The 12,281-nt window shown below is 41.8% G+C and overlaps 1 protein-coding gene across 1 annotated transcript in view; it reads right to left on the bottom strand.

Moving 5' to 3' along the window:
- Positions 1–11,338, bottom strand: part of LOC144490314 (protein DENND6B-like) — a 36,455-nt gene extending 25,117 nt beyond the window's left edge. The window contains exons 1-4 of the mRNA XM_078208079.1: positions 11,322–11,338; positions 9,909–10,362; positions 5,473–5,511; positions 1,730–1,772 (exon numbers count right to left, since the gene is read on the bottom strand). Coding sequence (XP_078064205.1) covers positions 1,730–1,772; positions 5,473–5,511; positions 9,909–10,362; positions 11,322–11,338 — 553 coding nt within the window. The remainder of the gene's footprint in view (positions 1–1,729; positions 1,773–5,472; positions 5,512–9,908; positions 10,363–11,321) is intronic.
- Between the last annotated feature and the right edge of the window lie 943 nt (positions 11,339–12,281).

Genomic DNA, 12,281 nt, shown 5'->3' on the forward strand with positions numbered 1-12,281 from the left:
ACCGGGAACTACAGGCCAGTGAGCTTAACATCTGTCATAGGGAAATGCTAGCATGTTATTGAGGTTATAGCAGGGCACTTAGATAGTAATACAATCAGGCAGAGGAAATGTGGTTGCGTGAAAGGGAAATTGTGTGTCAAATTTATTAGAGCTCTTTGAAGCAGTGACATGCAACGTGGATAAGGGGAACCAGCAGATGTCGTTATTTGGATTTACAAGGCATTGCCACAATAAACAAACAAAAACTCATGGTATAAGGCAGGGCAGCCCAAACTTTGGGTCGCGATCCCAAGACAGGATTTTGAGGTTGCAAGTGCCGAGGTAGCAATGGATCTCAGACTAACTACTAACAGCTCCAAAGCTCCTTTTAAGTCCACATGATTTTTCCTATTGGTGGGCATGACATACAGACAAACCTTTGAAACCTGATTCCGGCTCTAAACAAGTTATGAAATGGTATGTTGTATTTTAAAAACAGTTTAAACACCTCGCTCTCACAAATCCCACCGCCCAACCCCACCTCATTTGCTCTCACAAATCTCTCCACCCCTAACCCCCATATTTGCTCTCACAAATACCTCCCCCCACAGCCCCCCGCATTTGCTCTCCCAAATCCCACCGCCTACCCCCACCCCATTCACTCTCACAAATCACTCCCCCACCCCCCAGTATTTGCTCTCGCAAATCCCTCCTCCTTCGCTCTCGCAAATGCTTGTTCGCCTCTGATTTGCTCTTACAAATCCCTCTCTCCCATTCGCTTTCAAAAGTCCCTCTTCCCCCTGATTTGCTCTCACAAATCTCACCACGCCCGTTTTCACAGATCCCACCCCCACCTGTCTCTCATTCTGGGGTGACATAAATTTTCAAAGCACAAAATGGTGTCACAGTTGGAAAAAGTGGAGAACCTCTGGTGTCAGGGGTAACACATGAGCATGGATTGGTTGGCTAACAAGAAGCAGAGCGTAGGGATAAATGGGTTATTTTCGGGTTGGCAAGATGTAACCAGTAGAGTCCTAGGACCTTAACTATTTACAATCGGGTAGGTGCTAAAGGCTACCTTATGGCAACAACTAGAACTACAGGATACCCTTTAAAAAAAAAACAGGTCTGCCATTTAAGACAGATTATTAGTCTGAGAAATTCTCTTCCTCAGAGAGGCAGGGTCATTGAATACTTTTAAGGCTGAGTTAAATAGATTCTTGATTAATAAGAAGCCAAAAGGTATCATAGGATAGACAGGAAAGTAGCGGCCACAATCTGATCAGCTTTAATTTTATCAAATGGTAGATGGAGCTGGCTCGAGGGGCTGAATGACCTACTCCAAATTCGTATGTTCGTAAATATCATTGAATTCCTAGTCCAACACAATTATGGAAGCAGCACAATCATTCAAGAGGTTTTGATGCTGAGATCCTAGTAACAAAATAGAACAGCAGCATAAATACTCAGATGCTGAATTAACCATAAATTGTGTATTGTATCAGAAACCACCACCAAGAGGCTATTTTGCTTGTGCTGGTTTTAAGCCCTCCTTGCACTAATTTATATAGTCTCCTGCTTTCATCCCAAACTAAAAAATTCAAGGACTTCTTGAAAAGAGAATAGCAATAAGCAGTAAAAAGCAGAGAATTAAAGATGTTTCTGGGTGGAATATAACGATGTGCACATGTACAGCTTACTACAAAGATCAACAGGGAAAAAGTCTGCCTCATTTGAACAGATTTCTTACCAGAGTAGGAATCTGGAAAAGACAGGTAGCAGATGCTGGTTTTCTGAAAATGAAGAAAAACAAAAGCAGAGAGGAAAAACAACCTGAAGTTAGTGAAAGTGACTGGGACAGTAATGAGGCAAGTTTTAAACTCAAGGTTTTTAAACTAATATGTCTTTGTTTTAACAGATTAGAAAGTCTCCCTGACAGTTAAGCATACCTACTACACAAAATGAAATTAAAATGACTTCCTAAAGGTTTAAGATTAATGGAATATTTACTGTATCCTGAAAAACATGAAAATTAATTTCCAATTTCTTTAATATTCCATATTTCTCCCAATAGTTCCCTGAAAGTTTGCAGCATGTTCACATTCGCAAAGGATGAAAGTCACACCTATGGCTATTTCAATTTTTGGAAGAAAACACAAATTTGATTGGAAGGATTCAAACTTAGAATTGCAGACAAAACTAGAAGCAATTACGTGGCAGGGAAACATAGGCTTAGAAAAATTAACAGAAATCTGGCTGCAAACTGGACAGGAATGTAAAATACGCATAAAGTACATTAAGAGATAGGAAAGATTGAAAAAACAAAAGGGTGGCTACATTGATAAAGGAGAGAATATATCCTGTAGAGGGTCGATGGACAAGGAAAAGCTACAGAAACAGTCAATATGGTTGCAGCTCAAAGCTAAATCAAAGCACTTGATCGATTGGTAAGATGGTAAGACATCTCCAAACTATGAGAAGGAAATGAAAAGAATGTCATATGATGAACAGGATGAATTGGAATAACAAAATTCTTCTTGTCCATAAGGACAGAAAGAGAGTAAATGGAATTCCTACAAGTCTCCTCCTCAGGCAACAAGTTAGTCAGCCCTCACATAATTTAACATCCATTTGCTATTAAATTTTTTCCCCAGATTAATGTCACTAAAAGTGACCTCACTATTAATGTTATATCTACTGGTCTGTAATCGTCAGGTTTATCCCCGTCACACCTTTCTGAATAAGTGTAGGAGTGTAACATTTGCAGTCCTCCAGATCTCTGGCATCATTCCCATTTCCAAGGAAACTAAAAGATTTTGGCCAGAGTCTCTCAATTCGATCAACAACCTAGGGTCACATGGGTGACTTTTCTACTTTGAGGACTGTGACCTTTGAAGTACCTCCTTTCTATTTTATTCTATCCAATACAACAATTCTGTGACATATCTGTACTACCTCCTCCTTTACTGTGACATTATTAGTAAACTCTTCTCTGGTGAAGATTGATGCAAAGCACTCATTTAGTATCTCAGTCAAACCCTCCTCTGTTCGGTATATTCTGTTTGATACTGTACCATATTATGAATCTAACATTTATCATAAGCCTCCTTGTTGTTTCATTTCAATCCATCATAGATGTATGGATATAAGTTGACCTTTGAAGCCTCAAAAGATCGTTCCAAAAACGGGAGTCAACTTATGTGCCTAGTGTAGAATTGAACCACCGGCATGAGTGGTCGCCATTTTGAAATGTCATCAGCACCTGACACAATGGAATGGGGGTGTCTTAAATTTCCACGCATCTTCATAACACAGCCTATATCACCTACTTCATCCCTTGCACCCAATTATAAGGGAGCAATAAGAAAAGCATGCATTTGCAGAGTGAAAATTGCGAGGCTGACTTCTAATGTGAATATAGTGTGTCACAGCTGAAAAGGAGGGTTGACTGCCTTAAGTAATAATCTTGCCAGGGCCAGTCTTCAGGTATCGCACTGCTTTATGAAACACCCAAAGGAAAGGCTGCATCCGCAGCTTACAGCAACACAAGTCCTGAGCTCCAGACCTGCAATAACCTGGTCCAGGTTGAGAGTGCATTTTTTAAGCTCCTGCTGCTCATCTCCCATTGGGTGAGCCCAATGATCTACAGAAATTAACCTTGTTCTCTTGCACACATTTCTGGAATTTCTACTCCTCCTTGGCCTTTATACAGTTTTCTTTTCCCAAGCCTATATTAGAATAATTAAAATCCCCATTATTACCACTCCATAGTTTTCTTTGATTTTTTAAAAAAAACAGATCTGCTCTCCTATCTCCTTCCTGTTACTTGCTGATCAATGATACAAGCATTTCAGGAGCAGAATAGTAATGGTTATGTTGTAATCTAACCAAGTAGATTATTTGAACCCTCAAGCACATAATGCCTTTCCAAGGCTGTGCACTATATTTGAGCATTGCTGCCCCACTCCCTCCTTTTTTATGCCTCATTTCCCCTGAATGTATTGCAGCCAGGAATATTAAATTCCCGTTCCTCTCTTTGTTTTGAGCCAGGTTTCCATTATTGTCACTATATCATAATACCATGTGGCAACAAGTGTTTGCAGTTCGCCAACCTAATTTGAATTACTCCATGCACTTTTGGACATGTACTTGCCTTAGTCTGTTTTGCATTTCTTTCCCGCCTGATTTCTTTTTTTGTAAACTGGACTACACTTTACTGTAAAGGTTTTGAGATGCAAAGTATATTTTCACCAAAGCAGAGAAGGCTACAAAGGGATTTAGCAGAGATTTTTCCATTATGAATGGTTTTAAAAGAATGATTTCCTCTAGTTGAACAGTCAGTGAGAAATGTAAGGCTTAGGTTAAGAAAACTTTTTGAAGCATGCTTTTTGCTTCAGGAGTGTTCGCCGAGATTACGGCACTTAAGGGAAACGTGGGCAAAATATTTGAAGATGAGCGTCTGTGAATAGAACAAAGCATTTGGATTAGCTTGGATTACTCTAGCAAAAAAAAGTGACATGCATGATGTGGCCTCCTTCTGTGTTATAGATTTCTGAGTGACAAGGAAGTTTGAATTCCAAGAAATTACAGAGATGTAAAAATACTTTAAATATCACATGTTCATGTCCTCAGGATATCCCAAAGTGCTGCACAGCAAATGAGTTGCTGTTGTTTTGCAGGCAAAAAAAAAATTACAGTCAATATACCAACAGGAAGTTCTCACAGGGCACTGAGAGGACTGATCAATTATTTGCTTCTACTGGTGTTGGCTAAGGGAGAATACTTGGCCAGGACACCAGGTCAGGAAAATTTCCTAAACTTCTTCAATAAAAATACAATGGGATCTTTTTCATCGAGCTGAACTGACAGTGGGGAACTTGGTTACAGTCTCATCCAAAAGATGGCACCACATATGTTTCAACACTTGCTCAATAATGCAATCAAGTGCCAGCCTAGATTATATACTCAGGTCTTATGGCATCCTTCAGCCCACAACATTCTGACTCAGAAGCAAAATAGCTGACCACTACTTTATTGGGAAAATACACTGAAGTGCATTGTACAAATAAGTTGAAGTGACAACTAGACTTTTACAGAGTGTTTCATCTTAATTTCAGCAAAGCTAAACTGAGTAGTGGATTAAGCCATTGATTATATACTCCACCCGATTTTCCTTTCCACTGATTTCACGTTAACACCCCAACAAATGTGAAAATTATTTCTGGTATTTGAAGGATGTGTCTGAAAATGTTAAGTTAGGATGATTCCTGAGAAAGGAAGAATTGTATTTGGCTCAAACGATCTTTTCCTTTTCCAAGAAACTCTTATCTATGTTTTACAGCTTTCAGGCATCAAGAAAGCTTAGCAGTAGTTGGGCATTTTATGCACATTTTATAAAGCAAATTTATCATGGTTGCAGTTTTATCTGACGAGCAACATGGGATTCAATGGTACAATGCAGTGAATGGAAATTCCACTACGTTAATATCTTACCTCCTTTTCTGTAAGTCGCACATCATGGGGATACACAAGCTGAGGACCAAAAACAATACAAACAGCTCAGCTGAAGATCATTTTCATAAAACAGATAAATATTTCATGTTCAAAGTATTAAGTAAGTCTATCCTCAAAATATTTTGTTTTAAAACATTACATCTATAGATGTACAGTGGCACAGTGGTTAGCACTGTTGCCTCACAGCGCCAGGGACCTGGTTTGATTCCCGGCTTGGGTCATTGTGCAAACTCCACACAGACATTCTCCCGTGTCTGTGTGGGTTTCCTCCGGGTGTTCTGGTTTCCTCCCACAGTCCAAAAATGTGCGGATTAGGTGGATTGGCCACACTAAATTGCCCCTTAGTGTCATGGAGACTAGCAATGGTAAATGCATGGGGTTATGGGTATAGGGCCTAGGTGGGATTGTGGTCGGTACAGACTTGATGGGCCGAATGGCCTCCTTCTGCACTGTAGGATTCTATGGTATACCATGTACCCAAGAACAACTGGAAGATGCACTGCATTATCTTGAAGATTGGCAATTTTATTACCATGTTATCACTGCTTCTTAATCCCATGCACTGCTATTATGTAGAACTTTAATCAAATGCCCTTCAAACATCTATACATAGACATCAACCACACTAACCTCATTATTACTCTCTGAAACTTGGGAAATAGAGAAATTAAGGAACTCAAGCCAGCCCCAGCTGCTGTGATATTTAACATAGTGATCAAGCCCCGGACAAGGCTCCTGCTAAAAGCAGGCGGGACTGTTTAACTTTCAAAAGTCACTCCATTAACAAAATCTCAATATGCCCAGTCCAGCACTGTCTCAGCGGCCACAGCCTTTCTTTTTACCCCAGCCAGATCATGGCTCCCACAAACCCCCACCCCAGTGATTTTTGGAGGTATGACATTGATGGAAAGGTGGTTCTATAAATCATGCTATACCGAGGGTAAAACGTTTTACAAATGATTTAACACTTTCATTTTATTCTCACCTTGATAAACACATTCCTGCACTGCCACTTAATTGCTCATAAAATAAACTGTGTTATCCGACACTCTGGTAACCAAAGTTATCTGCTAACCAGAATTTCTGATGTTCCCCTAATATGAATTCCAACTAGAAGCAATTGCAAAGTTATCTAGAACCCATACCGGTACACTATTATTTTATACTTAAGTTTTAATGTACTGTTGAAGATGAGAGTTAAGGAAAATACTGTTCCCAAGTACTTGTTGCAAGTTCATGCTACAAGTATTGCACTGTATTCTATTGGTAAATGGAACTCTTAACTGGCATTTTGATTAATCAGCACCACATATTCCCCATGCTATATTGTTTTTTATGTTTAAGGGCACTGTTTTAAAGTTCAAGTTTTTTTCTACAAGTAGTCGGTATGTCTGGAGGAATACCGCTCAGATGCTGAGAAAGCAGGATAATTACTCATTTAACCATGTAGTGTTTACTTAGGAGAGAGCTAATGGACTTGTTTACAAAAAAAGATCCCTGCGGTTTTTGAGAAGAAATGGAAAGGTGGGATCGATTGACAGGGTCATGTGATAATGTAGTTAATGGGAGGAGCTAAGTATGTAGCAGAGAGCAAACAGTTTTTGAGTTCTCACTGGGGTTTGTTTAAAGACAGAGGCTTGCAAGCTCCTTCTTCGCAAAATCTCTCTGAAAGCTTCAAGGCTGACTACACCCCTTATAGGAAGTATATTTATGGCTGCTAACTGTATTTAAAGTGGTTTTTGAGTCTGTAAGAAGAGCATTGCTTATTTGTACCTGAAACAGTGGTAAATTAGAGTGGTTTCTTTTCATGTTTAAATATTGTTCAAATGGGTAATAATTAAGCTGCTTCACTTGTTAAAGTTATAGTTAAACTGTGTAATGAAATTAAGTCATTTTACTCAAAGATCCCCAATTTGTCAGCAGAATTACTCCTGGAGTGAAACATCTACCCTTACATTTATGCCAAAATAGAAACATTATTGGGGTCTAGTCTGGCTTCCTAATGTAATTTGGGATTCTGGTTCAGGGCCCAAACACACTAAGTAATGGATTCTTCAGCTAATGGTAGAATAAACTTTAACTTTAAGGTTTTAAATGCCAATTGCAACATCACCTGAATAGCAGTACTGCATGATAGGGAGTGCAGGGCATTGACACATTTTTATTGGGCCATAATTTGTTGTGGCAGGTCTTCTAGTTAGAATTCTCGTTACAGGTTTAGGTTTTAACATTGTGGTCAGTTGCTGAACATCACAGAATCATAGAAACTCTACAGTACAGAAAGAGGCCATTCGGCCCATCAAGTCTGCACCGACCACAATCCCACCCAGGCCCTACCCCCATATCCCTACATATTTTACCCACTAATCCTTCTAACCTACACATCTCAGGACACTAAGGGATAATTTTAGCATGGCCAATCAACCTAACCCGCACATCTTTAGACTGTGGGAGGAAACCGGAGCACCCGGAGGAAACCCACGCAGACACGAGGAGAATGTACAAACTCCACACAGACAGTGACCCAAGCCGGGAATCGAACCCAGGTCCCTGGAGCTGTGAAGCAGCAGTGCTAACCACTGTGCTACCGTGCCGCCCCACAGTGAGGGAAACTGAGCAAATGGAACTGGAATCAACTGGGCAGTGTTTCTCATCTACCAACTAGATCAAAGTATTTTGAAATTAACATCACAAGGATTGAGAAAGAATTTCAAGTTAAGAGTAGGTGAATTCAATGTCAAATCAAATACGGAAAGAGAGTTAATAAAGAGAAGAAGATAGATTGGATCAAGAGAGAAAAAGGTGATGTCTACATCCTGTGAATTAATTAAAAATTGAATTTTTATGAACCTTGTATGAGATATTTCAAAGGGAATGAAAATTCATACACATCCATTATATGTAAACTAACTTCATTTTCACAAATCTGAGCCAACAAGGCTTAATTCATTTTTGTAATGCTAAATGTTTACTCATTTTAATTATAAGAGCTTAACTACAACTGATGTTTGACTGGTCTACAGTTTCTTATTATATCCATTCTTGAACTGAAAACTAACAAAGACAACTGACTAAACGAGGTCAGTTTTTGAACAAGAATAGCAGAATGAAGAAAGGAGACCAGAGGAACCATCAATGAAGGAGGATGGTCACATTCGAAAATGGGGGTGAGATTTAAAAATCAAAAACTTTTTTTTTTAAAATAAGATTGCAGAATGAAGAAATAAATAATAAGTGAAATAGGTGATTTGCACCATAGTCTTACCATTAGTGAAACGTCTCTAACTCAAGCATACCAGATTGGTTTTTCTCATGGTATAAAGTGTTGGCATTTTTTTTTCTCTTTTTGGAGGAACTTTGTAACAAGAACTTGCATTTATTCAGCACCTTAACACAGTAAAACATCCTAAGGCCCTCCACAGAAATGAAAAACAAACAAAAATAAACAGCCAGCCAAAGAAGGAATTATTAGTAGAGATGCTTGTCCAAAGAGATGACTTTTAAGAAGGGTCTTAAAAGGAAGATATAAGTATTAGCAGGATAGAATTACAGAGCATGGGACCTCGCAGGCTATATGCACAGCCAGCAAGAGTGGGATGAAAGAATGCACAAAAGGCCAGAGTTTGAAGAATGCAGAGCTCTTTGAAAGTTGTTCTGCTGGAAAATGTTGCAGCACAAGGTAGAGCAAAGTCCAGAATTAATTTGAACACAAGGATGATAATTTTCTACCAAAGACTTTGGGGGAACCAGGAGTTGATGTAATTCAATGAGCACAATGGTAGTGGGTGAATGGGACTTTGAGGGATACAACAGAGGTAACAGAGTTTTGGTTCTGTTAACATTTTGAGAGGATGGGAAATAGTCAAGTCTAGCGGGGCTGAAATGGGGTGAAGATTGGTGTTATTGGGTGGCCGTTGTGATGAAGATATGAAGAGAGACACAGCCCAGATTAAATCGGAAACTGAAATTGTCAATAGTGTGGCTGCACTATACCGGGGGAATGAAACTGGTGAGTGTACAGAACTTGCGGCAGGCAACAGCTTGTCTTCCCAAGTCAAACTGGATGAATTGTTGTTTAGTAAAGTGTTCTTTGCAGATGTTAAAGCGGAGTAAATTGTGGCAGTCAGGACTGGATGCGTGAGTAAGCAATCTGATAACATGGAGGCAACGGTGAGAGAGGTCGACAGAAGTCACGGTGAAGTGGAGCTGGTTATCAGCAGGGTACATCTGAACCCTGGTCCACTATCTTCAGATCACCAAGCATTTAGTGGAGGAAAGGGCCAAACATGAGCAGCACCAGTATCCCCACACCTTTATAGGGGTATAGTACACATCATCTTATCCAGCATTTCCACCGCCCTCCTCCATCCCCAACAACCAGTCACCGACCTTCCCAGGGCAAGGCCTACCCTTACCTCGATCGCTTGCCCCAGCTCCAAGTCGAACGTTACCACACACACGCACTCGAGCCAGGCGGAGAAGCGGTCCCAGGGAAGGCCGGGGACCGAGTACCGCTTCACTTTCCCAGCCCGGCCCCCAGTCTCCGACAACTCCATGACAACGGGGGCAGCGTTCCAAAACTCACGCATGCGCACATGGTTAGAGCCCCAGATGCGCACGGGATCAGAGCAAGCAGCTGGTTGACGCGTGCGCACACGATCAGAACACGCTGCCACTTGACGCGTGCGCACGGGGTCAGAGCAAGCAGCCGGTTGACGCGTGCGCACACGATCAGAACACGCTGCCACTTGACGCGTGCGCACGGGATCAGAGCAAGCAGCCGGTTGACGCGTGCGCACACGATCAGAACACGCAACCACTTGACGCGTGCGCACACGATCAAAGCAAGCAGCGGATGACGCGTGCGCACTCGATCAGAGCAAGCGGCTGGTTGACGCATGCGCACCTCCTGATGGCTCCAGGATTGTTGTGTGAAATAATGACGGTTACCAACTGTCGAGAATTCCTAGAGTCTCCAGGAATTAAAAATCATTCTTCTGGTTACTGCTGAGTGTAACCCTGGAGAAAAATCACAGGGGCCATCAAAGATAGGTTTTTTAAATTGTCTTTGAACATTTCGCTTTACCAGTTATAACAATATTGAAAAAGGGGTAAAAAATGGGTGTTGGGTTGACAGTCAAGCATCAGCTCATTGGATATCAGTCTTTCTTTCCAATTGGCAGGGGCAATGTGTCACAAGGATGAACAGTTGGAGCATGGGGACAAATCATGTGATGAATCCACCAGGAATATATTTATAATGAAAGCAAAATACTGTGGGTGCTGGAATCTGAAACAAAAACAGAAAATGCTGGAAAATTTCAGCGTCTGTGGGGAGAGAATAGAGTCAAGAATTCGAGTCTAGCTGACCCTTCGTCAGAGCTCAGAGGAATATATTTAATTTGACCCCCAGATGATGGGGGCCTACTGTAGTGGTTTAATTGGAAGCTGCAGTTCAATATGTCCCCAATTGAGGTTATGTAGTTGGGTTGATTTTAGTCCATGGCACACTGAATTCCTATTGTTCATGGGCGTACTTTATTTGTGTTGTAGGATTGCTTTTGTATGGAGAATTGTTGTTTGATTTTGAGGTTATAATAATCTTACCGAAGCCGGTCATAATCTTACCGAGGCCAGTCTTCCGTCACCAATCACCCCCTTTACAGTGTGTTTGAAGTGCCATTCAGCAACTACAGAGTGCAGTTCAGCCCTGGGTCTTTCAATTGCTGGCCTGAGTAGAGCCAGTGGTTTTAAACAGCAGCCACCACCCCCCCCCCCCCCCCCCCCCCCACTGCTCTTTCTTTCCTATTGAGCGAGCCTCCACTCACCTAATAGGGGAGCTCATATTCTACGGGACCCAGGGGGATATCTGTTGACAATCCTCCATGGCCATCATGACATGCCTCCCCCCTCAAGCCTGTTTCTTCACACGCACCACCATATCAAATCAAAAAAAAATCACAGGGGGTCTTTTCTGCCACTTAGTGATCAGCCTGGCATTGCTTGGAGGCAGGACCGAACCAAGGGCTGAGAAACGGATTGGAGACCTTAAATTCCGAAGGGAGCACCCTAATGCCACCGATGCTGGTTCTTCTTGAGGCCTCACTTCAGTGGGGGTGCCAGTCTCTTCTGCTTCCATCGCAGAATCCATGTCCTCATCAGGCAGGGGGCCAACTTCCAGTCAGTATCAACTTCCAGTCATAGCTCAACGGAGGCAGTGGTCGTCCCTTGGCTAGTAATGAGGCCTGCACTGGCAAAGGCACCCTACTCCTGAGATGGTCCAGGTGTTTCCTGACAATTTTACACTGCACTTGGACCAGTTAAGACATGGGCCCCATCTTCTCCGTTATGATCCAACTGAAGCCGTCCTGGCTCTCCACTCAACCATGGAACACTAAGATAACAAGGACACCTATGTCAGACTCCTATTTATTGATTATAGCTCAGCCTTCAGCACGATTATTCCCACGAAACTCATCTCCAAACTCCGTGGCCTGGGTCTTGGCACCTCCCTCTGCGACTGGATTCTGAACTTCCTAACTCACAGACGACAATCAATAAGGATAGACAACAACACCTCCTCCACGGTCATCCTCAACACCGGTGCCCCACAAGGCTGTGTTCTCAGCCCCCTACTATACTCCTTATACACCTATGACTGTGTGGCCAAATTCCCCTCCAATTCAATTTTCAAGTTTGCTGACGACACCACCGTAATGGGTCGGATCTCAAACCATGACGAGACAGAGTACAGGAATGAGATAGAAAATCTGGTGAACTGGTGCGGC

Source organism: Mustelus asterias, unplaced genomic scaffold (genome assembly GCF_964213995.1).
Source record: "Mustelus asterias unplaced genomic scaffold, sMusAst1.hap1.1 HAP1_SCAFFOLD_3143, whole genome shotgun sequence".
NCBI classification, from domain to species: domain Eukaryota; kingdom Metazoa; phylum Chordata; class Chondrichthyes; order Carcharhiniformes; family Triakidae; genus Mustelus; species Mustelus asterias.